Source organism: Momordica charantia (genome assembly GCF_013281855.1).
Source record: "Momordica charantia cultivar OHB3-1 chromosome 7 unlocalized genomic scaffold, Mcharantia_2.0 BLBB01000007.1, whole genome shotgun sequence".
Taxonomy (NCBI): Eukaryota; Viridiplantae; Streptophyta; class Magnoliopsida; order Cucurbitales; family Cucurbitaceae; genus Momordica; species Momordica charantia.
Genome location: NW_028275165.1, coordinates 1577712 through 1597090, shown reverse-complemented (window position 1 = coordinate 1597090; position 19379 = coordinate 1577712). Strand labels below are relative to the sequence as shown.

Sequence of the window (19379 nt, the reverse complement as noted above, 5' to 3'; positions counted from 1 at the left end):
TATATTATAATCTTAGCTATTCTTCTTGAATATTTCATATAATTTGCATACATGTTTTTTGGAAACCGCTTTCATTTTTTTCATTTACTCTTACCTTAATAATAAAAAACCATTCCATAATATATAGTAGATTAAATTAAGTCCCACAAAAAGCTCTCTGATTTTCATTTTATATAAACCAATCAATTGATGTAGTGAGAAATAGATATTGGTTTTGAGATAACAAAGAACTGAAAAAGGGCCAAGTGAAAGAGGCAAAGTAGCTTTGAGGCCATTTTACGCAATAACCAAAATTTACTTATGAAAATCGAAAAGAAAGAGCGAGTAGTGTTAGTGAAAGCGGGCATGCTAGGAAGCTACATCGACTATAAAACTCAATTCCAAAAATAACAAATACAATTACGACATAATAGAGAGAGATGGGGCGTTGTCAAATGGGCAATTGCAGCGTTAGCTATGCGAACCGTGCCATTTAGTTTGAAAGGAGAAAACGGAGATCCACTCATCCATCGATGTCGTCTGAAACAAACCCCGATAAATTTAAACTCTTCATCTTTTCACCATCGCAATTTACCTACACGCATGTTCCCTTCACTTCATTACTATGCAAAACAGGGGTAAAAAAGATAATCTAATCCATCGTTAATTTTTCTAAAAAAAACACAATTTAACACACGAAATAGACATTATTTGTGCATAAGTTTCCATGAAAAAAAAAACGGTCACAAGCATTTGATAATACCCTTCGGACCTTTTATGTTATATTCTTCGAGTTTCTATTGTAATACTTCAGATGTTATGTTCCTACACCGACAACCACCAACCTTCGTTCGGTGGTTAAAACATATCTAACTCCCTTAAAAAGATCGAAGTTTGAATCTCCACCTGAATTCGTGATGTAATAACATTTAAAAAGGAAAAAAAAAACCAACCATCTCGATCTGTTTTCGAGTCACTCCACTCCAGTTCTATCATAAAAAAATAGAACACCAACTCAAACACGACATTGTAGGATGGATCTAAATCATGCAACTAACAATACCCAATAATTTCTCCACTCCTAGCTCAGGTCTCTTTCACTTTTATTTTAGTTCTTCTCCATCTGCTTTATTTTTTGTACCAATTCTTCAAGTTGATCCCAAAAGAAAAAAACAAGCATTGTGTAGCAGAACAAAATTCTCCAAAATCCTCACATTTTCTCATTCTTGAGCACTCAAAAAGATATGAAACAAGGCGCACTAATCATTCAAATCCTATCCAGTTACCAATTAATAGGGGCATTGAAAAATCTTACCTCGTAATAAAAATTGAAAAGGGTCAGCCCCCTGCACAATACAGTCGAACAATTTGCAAACGAAAATTTGTAGGCCAACACACACTACATTTTAATGACTATCCCTTTTTATGTTCTTCACTTCAGGGTCCATAATAAACTACCAACAAATTGATTTATTCGGAACAATGAGATAGCATTTTGAAAGCTAGCCAACTGCGAACCAAGCAATTTTGAAGTCTATACGGATCTCTCACGAGCTAAGAACCGAAAATTGGATAAGCAGTCAGAGATTCGTTAATTGATATCAAGTAAAAATTATTGTGAAAGGTAGTAACCTTCTTGGTAAAAAGAGTGATGAAGGTTTACGGAGGTAGGCTGAAGCTAACATTATACACCAAACCATAATGGTGTAAGCTTGGTTGGGTTGATTAAATCTAAGAGTGATGAATATATACATACATATATAATTATATGATCCTTTTTCTTTGAATAGAAAAGAGCTTACGTGCACTTCAATCAATCTTTTAGGATAACCGTATGATCCTATAATATTTAGTAACGAGAAGATATTTAAGATCCAAAGTAGGTGTCATGTTTCATACCCATGACGACAAAGACGTTAACAGCTTATATCTTTTTAACCCCTGAGCCAACGCGTGGTGGTGGCGGCCAAGGGTGTGATGAATATCAAAACTTCGGACTTTTAACTCCTCACAGAAATTTAAATGTTTTAAGGCTTTATAGCTTGTATCTATCGGGTTCCTCGATTAATATATATTTGCACATATTCTTCAAAATCAGTATTACATACTTTATGTTTCATTTGTATGCATTTAGGATCATAGTTCATTAAGGTAATGGAGAATAATGTCAGCTAAACATTAAAAATATAGTACAATACTAAACATTTGTCTACCCTCAAAAAAGACAAAATCTTGCTCACATACAGTTTTACAAATGTTAAGAAACTAAGCACAAAGTTTCACAGAAAATAGCTAATAGGTCTCACAAATTAGTAGAAACTAGGCATATCAGACATAGGCAATAAAGATGTGAATATATGATACTAATCAAGGTGCATTCAGCAGAAGATTAATAAATCAAATATCTCAAAGAATAACAGGTGGCATTTCTGAGAGAATAGTTCATGATATGCAGAATGTAAGAGTCCTTTGTTAATGAAATCTTCATATTTAACTACCGTCTCCTAAACTCAAATTATCACACTGAATGTTAAGATTATGCCGTTGCCAGAATTCTCGAACTATAAACATCTAATGCAACTTAACCAACCCAGTTTAGCAAGGGCTCATTTCCCCACTTTCCATATTGTTTTTCTGCTTTTAGAAAAACTAAGTGTTTTTAGTTTTTTAGTAACAATGTCATATGTTATTTGCTACTTTCTAAAAGTTCTTGAAATCTAGACTATTATTATAAAATTTTAAATATGCATAACCAAAGAGGGGAAATCCGCATCCAAAACTGACTTTCAAGAAACCATCAATCAATCAATCTCCCTATTTTCTGAATGAAATTCCCTATAAGCATAGAAGCTAACATCTAAAAGTTTATCTGGTTAAACAAGTCGTTATCCTAGGTGCTACTTGCTAGGTGCTTGTACATGTTGAAATTTGTTCCAAATTCAGGATCTAGGTACTTCTGGATGGAGAACTTGGAGCCTTCTTATCCGTTAGCACTCCTCTTCACCTACTTACTAGTTATATTTTGTTGCATCAAAATAATTGCACGCCTAAATCATCTAAATTAAAAAATAAAAAGGAGAGAGAAGTTATATACCCCAAAAAAATTCCTAACCAAAGATCTAGGAAGAAAGAACCTATATGATGATAATTAGTTCATGCAGCAGCAACATAATGACGGCAATAACACCCAATTAACATCCATCCTAAAGACTTGTTGGGCAACACCTTTTAAATCTAGACAATAAATGGTGCACCAGAATCACAAAGTTGAAGTCGTCATGACGTATCATCAACCGACTATAATAAAAGATGCTTAAAGACCCCTATGTCATAAGAATTAGACCATGTTATATTTCAGCCAACTACTCGAACTTGCATTTAATAGCAAATCTTAAACCCATCAGAGATCATATGCAAATATCCACTTTAAGAGCTTGGCCATCAAAGATTAAAAAAGTCAAGTATGGGGGATTACCTAGATGAGGGCTGCTCATTATTGATTTCCTGAACCCCAGCCTGGTTGTTGCTGCTGCTGCTGCTGCTGCTGCTGCTGCTGCTGGATCTGGAGGAGTAAATTGGCGGCGAATTGGAGTGTAGATCTATATCTCTGGTCCTTACCAGCCTCAACATCACTGGTCCCAGTACCAAGGTTTGCAGATTGTAGATGCTGCATCTGATAAGAAAGCTCGGGGTTCACTCTATCAGATGCTAGCTGAGTAATAGGTTGTGACTGTGTTGTAGAACCCTGACCTTGATTAGACAAGGTCACAGTATTTGTTGATTGCTGCATAACAGGTGCACCATACCCAGAAGTATCATTTCCATTGACTGACCCATAACCTCTCTGGTTAATTTGAGAAACATCAGGCTGATACTGAGAATTGACTAAGGGTAAACCAGAAGCCTGCGCATTTTCAGGAGGGGCAGAATAAGTAGACAAAGGCCTGTAAGGAGGTACCTGCTGCTGCTGTGGGTGACTGACAGCAGCATCTTGGATTTGGGTTGTTCCCATGACCTGTGGTGCAAACTGGTTAGGTGTTTGGGGAAGAGGCGGATAAGGCTGAAATTGAGAAAGACTCTGTCCCTGAGGATTAAAATGATTTCCCATTTGATGAAATTGCTGACCCGTTAGATCAGAAGATTGATGACCTACCATCCATCCTTCAGATGTACTTCCTTTATTAGAAACAACGGGAGGATTTGGAGGTTGTGGTGAGACTGCAGGCTGTTTGGCACTTTCTAAATTGGATGGCTGTGCCTTACCAGGCAGTAAAGAAACCAAAGTGGCAATAAGCTCAGGTGTTAATGCTAACCCAGCTTGTGAAACTGCCGTCGTATTATTGTTAGTAACATACTCTTGAGGCAAGGGCTGAACTGCCGGTGGCTCACTTGCAGGCAGAAGCGGTTTGGGAGGCTCCTTGGTTTCCTCATGCAGAACCCTATTATAATCCATTGGGGGAAGTTGCTCCTGCTTTGAAGGCACTGACCCATATTCAGTCTGTGAAGACAAAACTTGCTGTCTCTCACCATAGTCGGATGTAGGAATGGGTAGATATGATTGCTGATGAGTAGGTTCACTAATTGACACCTGAGGAAATTTGAGAACGAGACCATAAAGCCGTTCTGGACCAGAAACTTTCAAGACTTTTCTCAAAAATTCCGAAGGAGGAACCAAAAACATGGTAGTTCCATCATCAAACTTAGCAACACCTGCACGGTTTTTTGCACCTAAGTAACGCAGGAATTCTGTATAGGAAGCAAAATCATCCTCGCTATCTGGCAAGAAAAAGACAATGTCGAATCCAGTGGCTTCAGCATAATGTTTAGTGAGCTGATCCAGCCCTGTTCTTGCTGAACAATTGACTGCTTCAGGACTGCAAAATAGCAAACAAAAACATTAACATTATTCCATGCAAGAGTATAAGATCTCAAACACCATCATCCACAGTAACTAGAAAAAAATTGGCCTTTAGTTGGAATCTTCAAGTTCACATCTAGACTGCATTTTAAACTAAGTTCAATTCATAAAAAAAAACAAATCATTTAATAATTATCACCAGATTCTTGGTTTAAACTAAAGAAACCAAGAATGTGGAGCTTTCCTTTTGCTTCTAAGGTGGGGTGGTGTTGCCTTAGGCAGGCAACCGATCATTTTTTTTCAGATAAGAAACGATATATATTTAACACAAGAAACAAAAGAATAGCCCAAGGGCAGGGGGATGGGAAGCTCCCTCCCAGTGGAACTAGTGAATGAGAGCTTTCCAGTCTTGAAGAATCAAAGATAATTTGTAGTTGCAAAAGAATTTCTTGTGGTGTAATTTGTAGTTGCAAAAGAATTTCTTGTGATTTACCCACCACAAAGTCATAAGCTGTCCATCATTTTTAAGAGAATCAAGAGTGGATGTTACTAGGCAGGCTACCGAAATAATCTCTATGTCTGAGTAAGCGAATTTGCAGGCCATGACGGAGAGAGGAACTTGTGTTGGACCTCCTTTTCGAGATAAGGGTCATTTACCCCTTTAACAAGATAGTTTCTCTGTTCGTGTGGAATTTATGCTTAGAAAGAAATGGGATGGTTTCTTCAGGATTTGGCACATCAAATATTTTTATAATTTTTCCTTTGTTTCCTATTACCAAAAATCGGGGCTCTATTCTTTAATTTCTATTAGTCCCACGTTGGGTGTGCCCCTTATTTTTGCACTCTCTCAAAAGCTGGTTTCTTCATAAAAGAAAAAACAAAAACTTTAAAGAAACAGACAGCATTAAAATATGTACACATATATATACACACACTGGTGTGAACCAAAACATTTTGCTCCCAGATACCACTTGAATTATTTTTAGATGCATTTTTTCCCACACAACTTCATGACATGGAAACTGTCTGTTTTCTTTAAAAACAAAAACTTTAAAGAAACAGACAGCATTAAAATATGTACACATATATATACACACACTGGTGTGAACCAAAACATTTTGCTCCCAGATACCACTTGAATTATTTTTAGATGCATTTTTTCCCACACAACTTCATGATATGGAAACTGGGAAGCTAACAATATTGATAAGAAATTTTTTATTTAAAGAACATTACGAAGAAAACTGATACTTACAGCACACTTCCTATTCCTTCGCCTATTGGGACGCAACGAGCATGACAAACAGGCGTTCCTCCCTTGGCAATTATTCCACGCCATATAAAATCATTGTCAGCATGGCTCTGACCAGGACCACCTACTGGGGCTCTTGCACCTATAGGAATAGTATGACTCTTACCTGGAGCATTAGCATATGTAACAGAAGCACCTCCATCGCTTATTGGACCAATCCCATATTGATGATCGAAACCCACACTCCGGTTATCTATTTTTCTTGGAGGAAATGAAGCATCATCTAAGGATGGTGGGCCATCTATCCTTGATCGTTTAGAATCCCTTTGAAATTGGTTTACATCCAAAACATCCCACGAATTTGGAGTAGACCTCACGGGTGGAGGTGGACGAATCCCAGTAGCAGGAGAAGAAAGTATCCCAGGTGGAGGCGGAGATTGCCTTCTCCAATTTGGACCCATCAAATTTTTTGAATTTGCATCCTGGAAATTATGAGATGTCGCCAAGTCGTTAAACTCGGGGGGACCTGAGATACCCTGAGGAGGACCAAAAGGTGGTGGTCGTACTGATGTATTAGGTCCAAGAATGCCATTAGATGGCAATGGTCCAGGGAACTTATTTTGCACCATCGGGTGAGGATGTCCTAACAGGTCCATTTGTGGAGGACGGATTTGATGATCATTGAAGAACATTTCAGGCCTAGTCTCTTTACCACCAGGATAAAAGCCAGGGTGGTCTTTTACAGGTGCCGGATCACTGTTTGAAAACATAATAGAAATCCGCGGATCATTGAAAAGCCGTCCTTGTAGACCCTCCTTAGCACGCCGTGCTTCATCAACACTTCTAAATTCTACAAATGCAAAATGCCTAGAATGGAAACTCGTAATTCTCTCTATCTCACCAAATAAAATCATAGCATTGTGGAGCATCTGTTCATCAATTTGAACAGATGGAGGGTAACCAATCCACAAAACCTTACTGGGTGGTCCATCTCTACGCACTTCTGAAGATTGATTGTGCTGCAATAATTATCAAATATTTATATTGCTATGATATGAATAAACAAATAACTAACTATAATTTACAAAATGAGAAAAAGATCATCCTATGGAGCATTCGTGTATCATCATATCCAAAGTATAAACCTTAGAAAATAAAATACCATCAATACCCAGGGGTATAGATGTAGTGTAGTTACTTGAACACCAAGAATGTGCACAGTTACACAAAAGCTTTCACATATTTGTATTTGTGAAGTATAAAAAGTAATATAAAGTGGTAAAACATCAATGATTACAAAAGGACATATGCCAATAAGACTCACCAGTGGTCTTTTATAACCAGATTGGAAATCACCCATCCCCATATTTCTACCCTGAAGCTGCCCATCTCTGGAGTCAGGCCACTGATCCTAAAGAGATTAGGATTAATTACGTCAGCCTTAAAGAGAGAAGAGGTCACATAAACTAATCTCAAAATGAACGAAAAAATTTTGCCATAAAAGGATGTCTCAAAATAAAGATATTCATTGCGGATGGTTGTTCAAGCATGAATGATCTCGAATTTTACATATGCTCCGAGAAAAAGAAAAAAGAGATACAACATAAATCTAGAACAAACACTAAGAATATGCAGGACCACCTCTAGTTTTATTTAAATTGTCAGCCAAATCTAAACACAAATTTTTCCCCATCTCCAATTCAATTTTGCTAGCATGAAAACAGAGTAGATAATAATACAATATTATAGTTCAGAACAACATCCAAGGACCAAAAAGTCCAATGCAATGATTAGTAAAATCAAGGGTAAAGTTACTACAAAAGATAAATTGACGGCCCCAGTCTGTAAATGCTGTAAACATATCTAACAGAAAACATTCATACTCATTAAGATTCTGAACAAGCTTACTCTTCTCATTGGCTGTGACCGAAGGAAATCTACTCGAATCTGCTCTCCACCAATACGTTTCCCATTCATAACTCTCAATGCTTGTGATGCATCTTCCAATCGAACATACTCAACAAATGCAGTATTCCGATCTCGCAAAAACTTAAATTCATCAATTTTACCAAATTTGGAAAATTCTTCTTCAAGTTGCTCCCTTGAAATAGCTGGGCTAATACCACCCACCCACAAATTCCTACATGGTTTTGCCTGTAAATAGAACTTGTCAGGAACTATCATTCCAGTTTCTAGAACTAATCAGCAAGAAACCTAATACATGAATGTGTCCCAGGTATAACATTAAAGAAAAAGTAAAGGAATTTTTCTCAACGACATACTCAACATTACATTTTTATTACAATAAGACGCAAGAATCAAACTTAAGCAACTAAAGAAAATACTACTTAAAGTTGAAGATGAGAACTATAATTGGTAAATCCACCAAGAATCTTGTGAGCCATGAAACTACCATTAGCCTCAAATGATGCACCCACTAGGTTTCTTTTCAAGGCAATACAACCCTGAAGCATATAGTACTGAGGTCATGGTGCTTTTCTTCCATACCAAATCAGATATATTCCCAGTTATTGATAATAATTTTTATAGATTAATTTACAATTTTTGTATTTGCAACAGCCAAGGGGCTTCTTACATAAATGACCAGGTTAGACAACAATTAAAACCTTTTTTTGTCCAGGAGGTACATCTTTAAACTAGGTGCGGAGACGAATAATTAAGTCCACATTACAATTCCTTTTCAGATAGGAAACAATTATATTTTTTAAAAATCAAGACACAAAAGGTGGAGTTTAAGGAATCTGAAACTAATAATCATAGAGAACATTAAAAGGCTCTCCAATTGGACCATCACAAAGCAGAGTAGTGACCACTTCTCTCTCAAACAAGCATCTATAGGCATGAATTATTTTCTAAAGACTTGTACTTTTTCAAAAACAGAACATTTAACTCAAATAGGTAAATTTTCAGTCGAAAGGTTTACAATCTTCATATGACCCACGAAACCCAACTAATATGACTTAACAACACAATAGCTTAGTTTTTTTTTTTTTTTTTGGGATAAGACAGGATATACAGCAATAAACCACAAAAGCCTAACCAATAGGATTGATGACAATGTTACATAGTCCATTCTCAAACTGAAGATAAACATTATCAGTGGTCAAAGCACAATTAGATCAACACTTTGAAAATGTTAATTTTCAGCATCAGTCGTGCTACAAGCCAGATTCTACACAATCCATCACAACAGACATTCTTCCTTTTTCTATTTCATTAGGAAATTCAAAAGAAGGTGTGTGAACAAGTTGGTGGATTAGAAATCTTACTGATCCAAAATGCAGAAACTACTCTTTAATTAGATAATATCAAAAAGATTGAAACACCGAGAAAGAATTGGAATTCTAAGCCCAAAGAGAGGTGTACGTACAGTCACACTCTTTCCCCAATGTCACCCAGAATCCCCCAAACAAACATTGCATTAGGTCTTCAACACAACCAATTGGCATAATATATATTCATTGTGCACACACCAAATAATAGTCATTAGAGATAAATTTTAAACGTCCTTCATATTTGATAATGATGTCCACAAGAACGAACAATTGATTTCTGCAAATATAGAAAATCCTTAACTCCTAGTTTATTCTGAAGGGTGAAATTATCAATGCTTATGGACCACAAGAGATCAAGTTCTAGTTTAAAGAACATTCTTTGAAAACAGTGCTTCCTTCCTCATGGTATTTTTGTCTTCAAAGTTTAAAAACTCTCAAAGTTGGAAAACGTGAAAAATCATAAACCTCATCTCGTTTATTTCTAGCCAGTACAGGTCAAAGTCAGAGTGCTGTTCAATGACTGATATTAAAAGGAAAAGCTATTTCCAAACAAACAATAAATCATGAAAGCGTATGCCCAGCAAATATTATGAAACAGCGCAGCCTATCAACTAAAGTGTTCCAAGTTAAAAACGTTTGCTCAAATAATCTCCTCTCAGAGTAAAAAACACACCAAATGTCATTTAGGCAAACAAGTAGCACAGCTAAGACACCAAGGCCAAGTGCTATTGAAGTAATTTTAGATATGTAGCCTTTACAATTCTATTAAGTTCTTAAACTTAATAAATTAGATTATCCTTGAATCTTGATAGCTTCTCATCATTATCCATCAGCTAGTAGAATTGGCAATAAACAAAACAAAGAGAATAAGGTACCCTTCTTTTAATGAAATAATAAGGTAACAGTTAGATTCAGAAATGTCCGAGCACCATTCTGAACAACCCCCCAATAAACGTGTGCCCAGGCGTGTTTCCCACACCTAGACTCATGTGAGGCACTTCATCTTGTTGGGCATGTGCCTCATGCTTAAGGGCGATGTTTTTTAAATAAACCAGGGTTACAAATAAACTAATAAAACGAAGAATTCAAATAAGAAACTGTTGATTCATCTCCTCTGTTTAACCTTCTCACTCAAAGCTCTCCCCCCCAATACTTGTAGAGGAACATGGAAATGATACTACAGAGGAATATGTAAAGGACTACAAGTCTAATGATGAGGAAAATGGAGATAAGGACCTATTGGTGATTGATTTTTAATTTTTAGGTCAACACAATTTTGTAGTTTACTTCTATGACTTTATGGCTTTTTGTTGATGAAAATCTTGTAATACTTAGAACTTTGTTTTTGTTTGTCTTAAACAGTTGGCATCTTATTTTCTCCATCCCATGCTTTATATTACTTAAATGTTTTCATATTTTATACATTGTGTGCTTCCCCTCATTGAATCCATCGTCTCTTTTGTCTTTGCGAATCGCACTTGAGCACTAAACGATTATTGCATTTCACTCCGCTTCACGCTTTTAGAAACACTACATACAAGCTTAAATATTTCTTCTCCGATGTAGTGGCACTAGACTGATCTCTAGCAAATTAGCAATTCTGATCTTTACAATTATATCGCCTTGCACATATGGTATGAGTTGGCCTCCTGAAAAATTCTTAATGTAAACCAAAGAAAAGAACTAAGCACTCCAAAATTGAGCCTATTTCTTCTCCAGATAGTACCAATAACAAGTTTAATTAAGAGGCAAGGGTAGAACAAAGACCCACCCCAATCTCATTACTTCTAAACAAATATAGCGTTGGAATCAAGCGACACTTTTGAAGAGTTTGTAACTTCACTAAAAATTCAGATTTTCCCTGAGGTTGCTCGTGATTGCAAGGTTCATATCGTTTTGATTATTAGATTACATAATGTTTTTTGATGTAGCCGAATGCTATCAGATTGCAAGGTTTATCAGTATGCTCTTCTAATTATTAAGATGCTCTCAAACATGCCTCTTCGCATGACCAGCTCTACCTCTGCCTTAAAGTAACAAAAGTTTTGCATTCCGCAGATCTTCATTAAATTTTGTCGAACACCCTCCGTACAGAAACTTAACAAACTTGAAGACGAAGAGGAGTCCATCAATTCCTCCATCATCTACAAATTTAATTTAATGAGAGAACCTAGGAGACTAATCTATCTCGAAAGAACATCTGACCGCTATGTATGCCATGAATGAATGTCGATGTTGGGTTTCTTTTGTTTCGATATTGAATATTGAAAAAAAAACAAAACAAAAACAACCTTCATCGCCCGTTTCCGTATATTACTAAAAAAATTACGCCTATCTCAACAGTAGTCGAAGGTTTCCAAGATGAAGAACAAACCCAATAAATTTCCAAAAGAAAGCGAGTGATTAATGGCAGACGAGTCATGTTATACAGATACACCAATCCAAATAAACCTAACGCAACACAGAGATCAGAACAAAAACAAACCGGTCTGGCAAACTCGATCTTGATAGAACTCCCACGCAGAAAAGACCCCTGCAGAGCTTCCTTGGCGGCTTGGGCATCCTCCATATGCTTGAAGAAGATGAAAGCGTAGCTCCTGGAGGAATAGGAAGTAACACTATCAAGCGCACCGTACTGCGCGAAGAGATTCATAAGATCCGCGTCGGTGACGTCCATGGACAAGTTCCCGACCCACAAGCTGTTGGAGGGCATGTCGGCGACGTCGGAGTCCCGGTGCAGTTGGCGGCTGAGTTTGGGCGGAGGCGGCATTGCAATTGGAGAACCTAGACAAACAGAGACTGAATTCGCGCACCTGGAGAGGATTGGAGGAGACTGATTTCGATGGAGCAGATGAATTAGGGCAAAGGGAATCGAATGTGGCGAGAATTTGATCTGGCTTTGAAGTCAGAGAAGGAAATTTTTCGTGTAGAGAGAGAATTTGGAAGATAGGGTTAGGTTTTTTTTTTCTGTTGCAGAGGGAAATGGGATTTGGGAATTGGGAATTGAATGAATGAATGAAGGATTTTTTGCTTCTTGTCGAAAGTTAAGGAAGTTACCATATTAAACTCCTCCACTCTCTACAACTTTTTCTAGTATATTTATGAGATGGAGGGTCTAAAATGTAATTTCATATAGGGAAAATATTTACTTTTACCCCAATTTTCATGTTGAACCTTCAATTTCATCCTATTGTGAACTTTGAAATTTTTACCTTTGATAAGTTTTCATTTGAAAAACTATGAATAAAATATTATCATGTGTGTGATAAATTATAAAAGTATATATTAGGTATGAATTAATAGGATTTAAATAAAAATGATATATCCAATCCCATTTTATTCGTTTTCATTTCTTGTTTCGTTTCCAATTTAGTCAAATTTTTTTTAGTGCAAAACCGTGGGGGATTCAAATTCATGACCCCTTGGTCAAAGAGGTACACCAATTACCGCAATTATTGCTATTATAACATTTTCATGTATATATAAGTCAAAATATATTTATTAAGTTGGAAATATCATATAATTAATTCTATCCACTTTATATTAACGTGGATCTGTATCAATTTACCCAGCTTGAAATGATTTGTCACTAAAATACACCCATTAGAAATGTTATTATATGTGCTACTGAAAAAACATCCCTTTTGAATTCATGTTAAAAGATTGATTGCCAAAAAAATATATATACTATATATATTGAACTTGAAATTTGTAAGAGAATATAAACAAAATTAATATTAGAGACTAAAATATATTTAGCCTATTATCTAATTTAAGAAAAATTACAAAATCACTGTAACAACTTGAACAATACTCAGAAGTAAAAAAAGTAAATAAATAAGTAAAAATTTTAATTTACAATCTAACCTAAACCTTAAAAGTAACAAAGAAATTGTTAGCAACTCGCTTAACTTTTAAGAAGGAAAAATTATGAACAAAATCATTACTACACAAGGTTAAATGTGAATCAATCCACATCATTTGAGAACAAAGGATGATATATAACACCCATTTATTTGAATCAAATTAAAAAGGATTAAACTCTAAAATAACATAGAATATACTGAATAAATCAGAGAGACACAAATCCGAACGTAGCTCATACCTGTCTATGATTAAAGGTTTGACCCTAATCCACATACGATGTAGTGAATAAATCAAAAGGAGATCGTAAATATGAGCATAGGTCAGTAGAATAAATCAAAGAGACACCACAAATCCGAACATAACTCAGTAGATAAGACACATATTACCTTCTTAAGGTTAAAGGTTTCTCCCCATCTCACCCGTCCGCCCCCACATTTGTTGAATTCAAAAGAAAAGGAAAAAAAAAAAGTATTTCTGAGGTAGAAAAACAAATAGAATAAATTATCTGCTTCTTCAGAAACGTCAATATGCAGTCTCTCTCACTAACAACAGAATGTACAATTGACTATATGTGTAAAGATGAACTGAACAAACCCAGGTTTGTATAATTTCAGTAATCAAATTCCATAAATTAATAGAAGAAAAGAGAGTAATGGTAATGGTAAGCTAACTCCTTCCTTACCAGTAACAGCCACTTTTTCGTCTATGACGCGAACCGATGCAGAAGCTATGTACATGATTTAGTTCTCGAGACCAAACCCGGTGCGTGCCGAAGAATCCATGTTAGGATGAAACCAATATCAAGTTTGAATAGTTACCTTCTTGGTTTTGTTTCGGTTGCCTGTATCTGCTGTGGCAGTGACTGTGATCCCCCACCGAGTGCAGCGGCTGCGGACTCGACGTGCATGAGAAGATACTCGTAGATCTTCTTCCTCAGCCTGTCGATTGTCTCAGTCGAAAAGTGTGTGGTGTCTCCTTCGTCCTTGCTAGATGCTATGCTATCCAACCAGTCGTTTACACTCTTCAGCTGAGTTAGTATTCCTGCTATTTGTCCATTATCCGACAATGCTGCAGCATCGACGCCCACATCCAAGAACCTTTCCATGAATGTCAAGAACCAGTCCTGGGATTGCAGCTGTAACATTTCAGACAAGTCAACCGCTTCGTCGAGGCCATTTCCTCTGATCCATTCTGGTGGAGGTTGAACCTGTGCCTTTGGACCCAGTGTTGCTCCTTCCTTCGTTCGACTGGGAATTCCTCCTGATCCAATAGGTCTAGAGCTCATCATCTGGCGGACCTTCCCTTGGGGTTTCGCAGAGCTGTTCTTAGATGAGTTTTCTAAAACTAATATAGGCTGATTACCAGATGCATTCTTTTGGTTTTGAGGTAGTGATAAGGTCAGATTTAGCACCGAGGGAGGTTCGCGGCTGTAAACTGTAAAAGACGAGAGGTTGGTGGCTAAAGCAGCCTGGACCCAAGCAGATGCCTGTTTTCTAGCCATTGACGTGACCTTCATTGTTTCTTCTGATGGGGTTTCTTCACTCTCGTTGCTCGAACCAGAGGGACCGGTTTTCGAAAGCGATTCAGCCACCATGTGAGCATTGGTTAAGCTAGCATGAAGAGTCAAAAACTGTTCTACTGCAGGCTGCGGATTATCTTCCTTAGCAGCGGAGTTTAACTCGGAAAATATACTGCAAAAGGAAGAATATAAGACAATAGAAGAATGCTTGATAAACAATTGATGACAAACAAACAAATGCCAGCTGATAAACTATGCAGAAAACTTGAGATTGCAAAAGAATTGGCAGGGAATTATCGAATTTGCAAGTGCTCAATCAATTGCTTGCAATTAGACCCATCTGTATTCCAGGACTTCTCAATCATTGATAACCTTCTTTAAAACTTCTAATGGAAAGATAGAGGAGATGGACACATTCTGTGCATGGGGAAGAACGGGAGTAATGTGGAATGACTCCATTCCTGTGAGCTGTAAAGTTAGTTATCCTTTATCATCCCTAGTATTCCTCCTCTCTATGAGATGTGGGATCGACCCCGCTGTTTCTACATCCTTTTGGATGATAAGGCATGCCTATCCATGTTTTATCCAGCCTTTGCTCTTAGTCGAGCACTTATTCAAAATCAGTCTTACAGTTAAACAATGGCAAATGCTTAGTATGTAATCTCTTGAATTATTACACAGCTGCTAAGGTCGATGTCCAAAAAGTGAGGTAAAAAGGGAGGGCCTTCCCGAATGAAAGTTTGCAGAACTAAGTGAGAGAGTATTAAGAAACTAGGCAATCTGAGATGCAATGATCCAAATCTTTTCTAGGTTGGCCCTTTCGTCTTTAATTTTTTCTCAATAAAAGCTTGGTTCCTCAATAAGAAAGTGTTTCCATATCAATCAGTTGAGTTTTCATTATCACTAAACAACCAGAATGGAAAACATGAAACGAGTAAAGACAAAATCTGGAAATAGAACTTTTCTTCTAACTAGATGAACGATTCCCTTGATTATTCACTCAAGATATACAAGACATATTTGCAAATCCTCCTAGAGGCTGAAAGTAAACGCTAAAAGCCTAAAAGTAAATTTTAAAACTGGAAACTAAGTCAAAGGTCATTACGATTTACACTTAATGGATAAATTCTCCAAATCTTTTCTAACCAAATATTCTAGCTCTCATAGCATTAAGCCAAAAATACTTTTGGTTATTTCGAATATTTAACTACATAACAGAGAGAACAAGTATTGCATTGGGTAGATTTTCATACCTTAAACACCGTAGTACACTTTCTGCGGCTGAAGCTTCCTGCATAGCCTCTATTGCTGCTGCTTGTGCAGCATCTCTGTGCCTCATTACTTCCTATTGTGGCAGATGCAGAAGAACAATGAGAAGAAGTAAGATGAACAGAAGGCGTAAACTAACACTAAGCAAAAAGAGCGCTACAAGCAGGATTTTTCTAGACTGTGAAATAGTGATCGGTCTATAATGCAGAAAATATGTTCATACTATCTCCAAACATCCCTCTATCCTAAGGGTGTAATTGGGTGGGGAACTCTGAATTTCAGATATGTTTCATGCTAGTATTTTTTGATAATTTATATATTGAAAAAGGAAAATAAGTTACTGCATCGAGAGTGTAGATAGTTTCTACTGGATCGGTGAATGTACCGTAAAGATAAAATTTTGAAGAAACAAGCAATTAACACGGAAAGGGAATGTATAAAGCACATATAAACTCAAAACTATCTATTTAGCAGAAGATTTATTAAGTAACCAGCAGGGAAAAGAGATATCTTTACTTATCAAAGTATCACAGAATCTATACCTTTCCAAGCTTGGCAAGAGATGGTGGAAGTGAAGCCCATGAAACACTACCTTCGGTCAATCTTTTATGACTAAGAGGAATTTTCACCAAGTTTCCGGGGAATCCAGCTGCATCACTTGAGGATTTCTTTCCACTGGAAGATTTTTGCCTATTAGACCTTTCCAGATCACCTAAAGCGCCATTAGCAACCTTCCTCGAAGACGTATGCACGTTATGGTCATCTTTTGATGACTTTGCAGGTACCTGAATCTTATTCTCCTCTCTCGATGGTAACTTGTCACTTGATGTACTTCTTCTAGGAGTCTGTGATATGTAATAGTTAGTTATTTACATGCATAAGAGACCGGAGAAGGGCTGGGAGTTAGACGCTAGCTAGTTAACAAATTGACACAGCAAACAGTCCAATGATCTAAAAGGTTAATTTGCTCTTTCCAGAAGTTATACAAAATCAATTACAAGGGAAAATATGGCAATGGATTTAGCTGGATCTTTTAAGCTCATCAAATGAAGAAAAGGATTTGATTCTGTACACCATTTCGCTTTTCAACTAACTCGAAGAAGATCCATGATAACAAGCATGAATATATATTTGACATTTTTGCAGGACAAACTAAGATACCATTTAAAGTACAAATAAAATGTGCTATCTCTCAGAACAAGGATCAGGTAGGATAACACTTACAGTAACCCGAATTTCGGGCTTTGGATCAAGTTTGCTTGCTCTTAACATTGAATTGTCTCTTCTTTTTGTCTCCATATTCCCTTCCCAACTCTTCCTCAGAGCCTTGGCTCCAACCTCAATGCCCTGAACTAAATGTTTGATCTGATGTCCCACTCCCATCTTCTTCGCAACAGGACTGGCAGAACGAACAGAATTCGACTTTTCAACCACTCCTACCTTAGCTGTTCCATTAGCCAATCCCTTAACCTTCCCCTGCTGCTTAATGCTGTTGGCAAACTTCTCAAACGAAGAAGGCAATGAATAACAACTCGTCGGAGACCCGGGTATCGACCGCGAATTCAATGACTTTAATCTCGTCAGAGGCTCCTTCTTCACATCTATATTCACAGTCAGTTTTGACGACTGAGACTTGGATCTACTCAAGGGTGAGGCTCTCCTGTCAATCTTATCCTCCTTAGCACTGCCATTGAGTCTCACAGGCACAGATTTCTCCTTCTCCCCAACAATGGCAAGGCCTAAAACTTTCGGGGTCGGTTTTGATTTATCTGAAGGTTTTAAATGAGGATTATTGTTAAGAAATCCAGGAGAATGAGTAGCAACAATATCCTCAGGGCTCCCCACACAGGGGTGTCGACCGGGCACTGGTCGAACGCCGTGAAGAATGGGGACCGGGGAAGCAGCCTCAAGCCGTTCGACATGAATAAACTGACCCAACTGAATCTTGTCACTAAGAATCAGATCACCATGTTCATCAGGGAGTGACACATACGTGGCATGAGAAGAATCAGAGACTTTGAGATAAAAACCTTGATTCGGGGAAAGATCTCCGCCGGCCAGTGCCGGAACTATGCTCACAACCTGCAACAGCGCCGACCTGTGCTCTCCAGCAACCTTCACATCCGTGTTCATGTGCTGCAGCAGCTTGAGAAGCACACCAGGAACGAGATTCGCCATTGTTGGACACCTTCAGAAGAAGGCATCACTCTGAAAACCAAACAGTATTTCAAGAACAACCCAGAAATCTCAAGAACTTCTGAAACAACCCCTTCCCTTCTTCAAGAAAAAATCTCAATCTCTCAACACCCAAGAGGAAATAGAGAGAGCGACAGAGAGAGAACGAGGACAGCTTCTTCTTCTTCTTCTTCTTCTTCTTCTTCTTCTTCGGGCAATGGCGAAATGTGTGGATCCAAATCAGGAAACAGAAAAAAGGGAGAAATTGCAAATATGGGAAAATGGGGGATACGCTTTAGACCCAAATTAAAATATTTACCAAATATATATTTAATCAAACAAAACTCCAGCAAAGAAGATGCATCGTACAGGACTCAGATATGGTAGGTTTCAGCTATTGCTCCCTCAAAAAATGAACACAGTTTTATGTTTTTTCAAATTAGAAAAACCACAAAACCAAAACGAGATTGAGATTCCTCATAGAAGTAGAAATCAAGGCATTAAAGCTGAACCCAGAAATTAAAACAAAACAGCTCCCAGAAAAGAAATCGATAGAATCAATAGAATGGGGTACAGCTACGAATAGAACAGGGAAAAGAAACTCAAAAAACTCACCAACCCAGATGAGATGACTCACACATACACACCATTTGGCATTTTACGCCAAAAAGGCACAGACAAAACTCCACTTCTCTGCAAAAACACCATGGAAAAGGGAAATTGGGGAATTTGTGTTAGAATTTACAACTTCTTTTATTTCTCTCTAATTTCAAGGAATGGGATTTGATGAGAGGAAGAAGAGGGGGAGTGAGGGAAAGAAAATGGAAATGTTGAAGGAAACAGAAAAGTAGAGAAGGAAAAATAAATGATGGGAGGCTGAATACATGATTAAGTAGAGAAGCTGTCAGTGTCTGACACCCACCATATACATACAACAACAACAGCATGCAAATTATAAAAGATTCACAAAAGTTTTTACTTGATCCACCATTGGTTGGTTTTTCTTGATGCACAATTTGAGTTTGTTCTCTCTTTTTTAGGGTTGGTTTCCAATAAGTTTCTTTTTGAACTTCCGGTTCAAACATGCTAATCTAGAATTACCTTGTCAATCATGTAGTAGGGTCGAGCGGTTGGCCTGTAATTAGTTAGGATGCGCGTAAGCTG

At 37.3% G+C, this 19379-nt stretch overlaps 2 protein-coding genes across 6 annotated transcripts; both read right to left on the bottom strand.

The window, feature by feature from the left end:
- Positions 1–274: 274 nt before the first annotated feature.
- FPA (RNA binding protein) lies at positions 275–12509 on the bottom strand. 2 transcript variants are annotated; one of them, XM_022289439.2, is made up of 6 exons: positions 11871–12507; positions 7998–8243; positions 7414–7500; positions 6093–7108; positions 3455–4853; positions 275–574 (listed from the first exon to the last, which is right to left on the bottom strand). In XM_022289439.2, exons 1-5 carry the CDS (start codon positions 12153–12155, stop codon positions 3473–3475), a joined length of 3015 nt encoding a protein of 1004 aa, XP_022145131.1. In that variant the 5' UTR covers positions 12156–12507; the 3' UTR covers positions 275–574; positions 3455–3472. The 2 variants fall into 2 exon arrangements, with proteins under 2 accessions (XP_022145131.1, XP_087982334.1); XM_088126208.1 differs by lacking the exon at positions 275–574 and having other exon boundaries at positions 2132–4853; positions 11871–12509.
- A 1214-nt stretch (positions 12510–13723) lies between these two features.
- Positions 13724–19128, bottom strand: LOC111014650 (GPI-anchored adhesin-like protein, putative (DUF936)). Of its 4 annotated transcripts, none has more exons than XM_022289441.2 (5): positions 18831–19128; positions 17265–18423; positions 16583–16885; positions 16025–16116; positions 13724–14943 (listed from the first exon to the last, which is right to left on the bottom strand). In XM_022289441.2, exons 2-5 carry the CDS (start codon positions 18216–18218, stop codon positions 14067–14069), a joined length of 2226 nt encoding a protein of 741 aa, XP_022145133.1. In that variant the 5' UTR covers positions 18219–18423; positions 18831–19128; the 3' UTR covers positions 13724–14066. The 4 variants fall into 4 exon arrangements, with proteins under 4 accessions (XP_022145133.1, XP_087982336.1, XP_022145134.1 ...); XM_088126210.1 differs by having other exon boundaries at positions 17265–18420; XM_022289442.2 differs by having other exon boundaries at positions 17265–18248.
- Between the last annotated feature and the right edge of the window lie 251 nt (positions 19129–19379).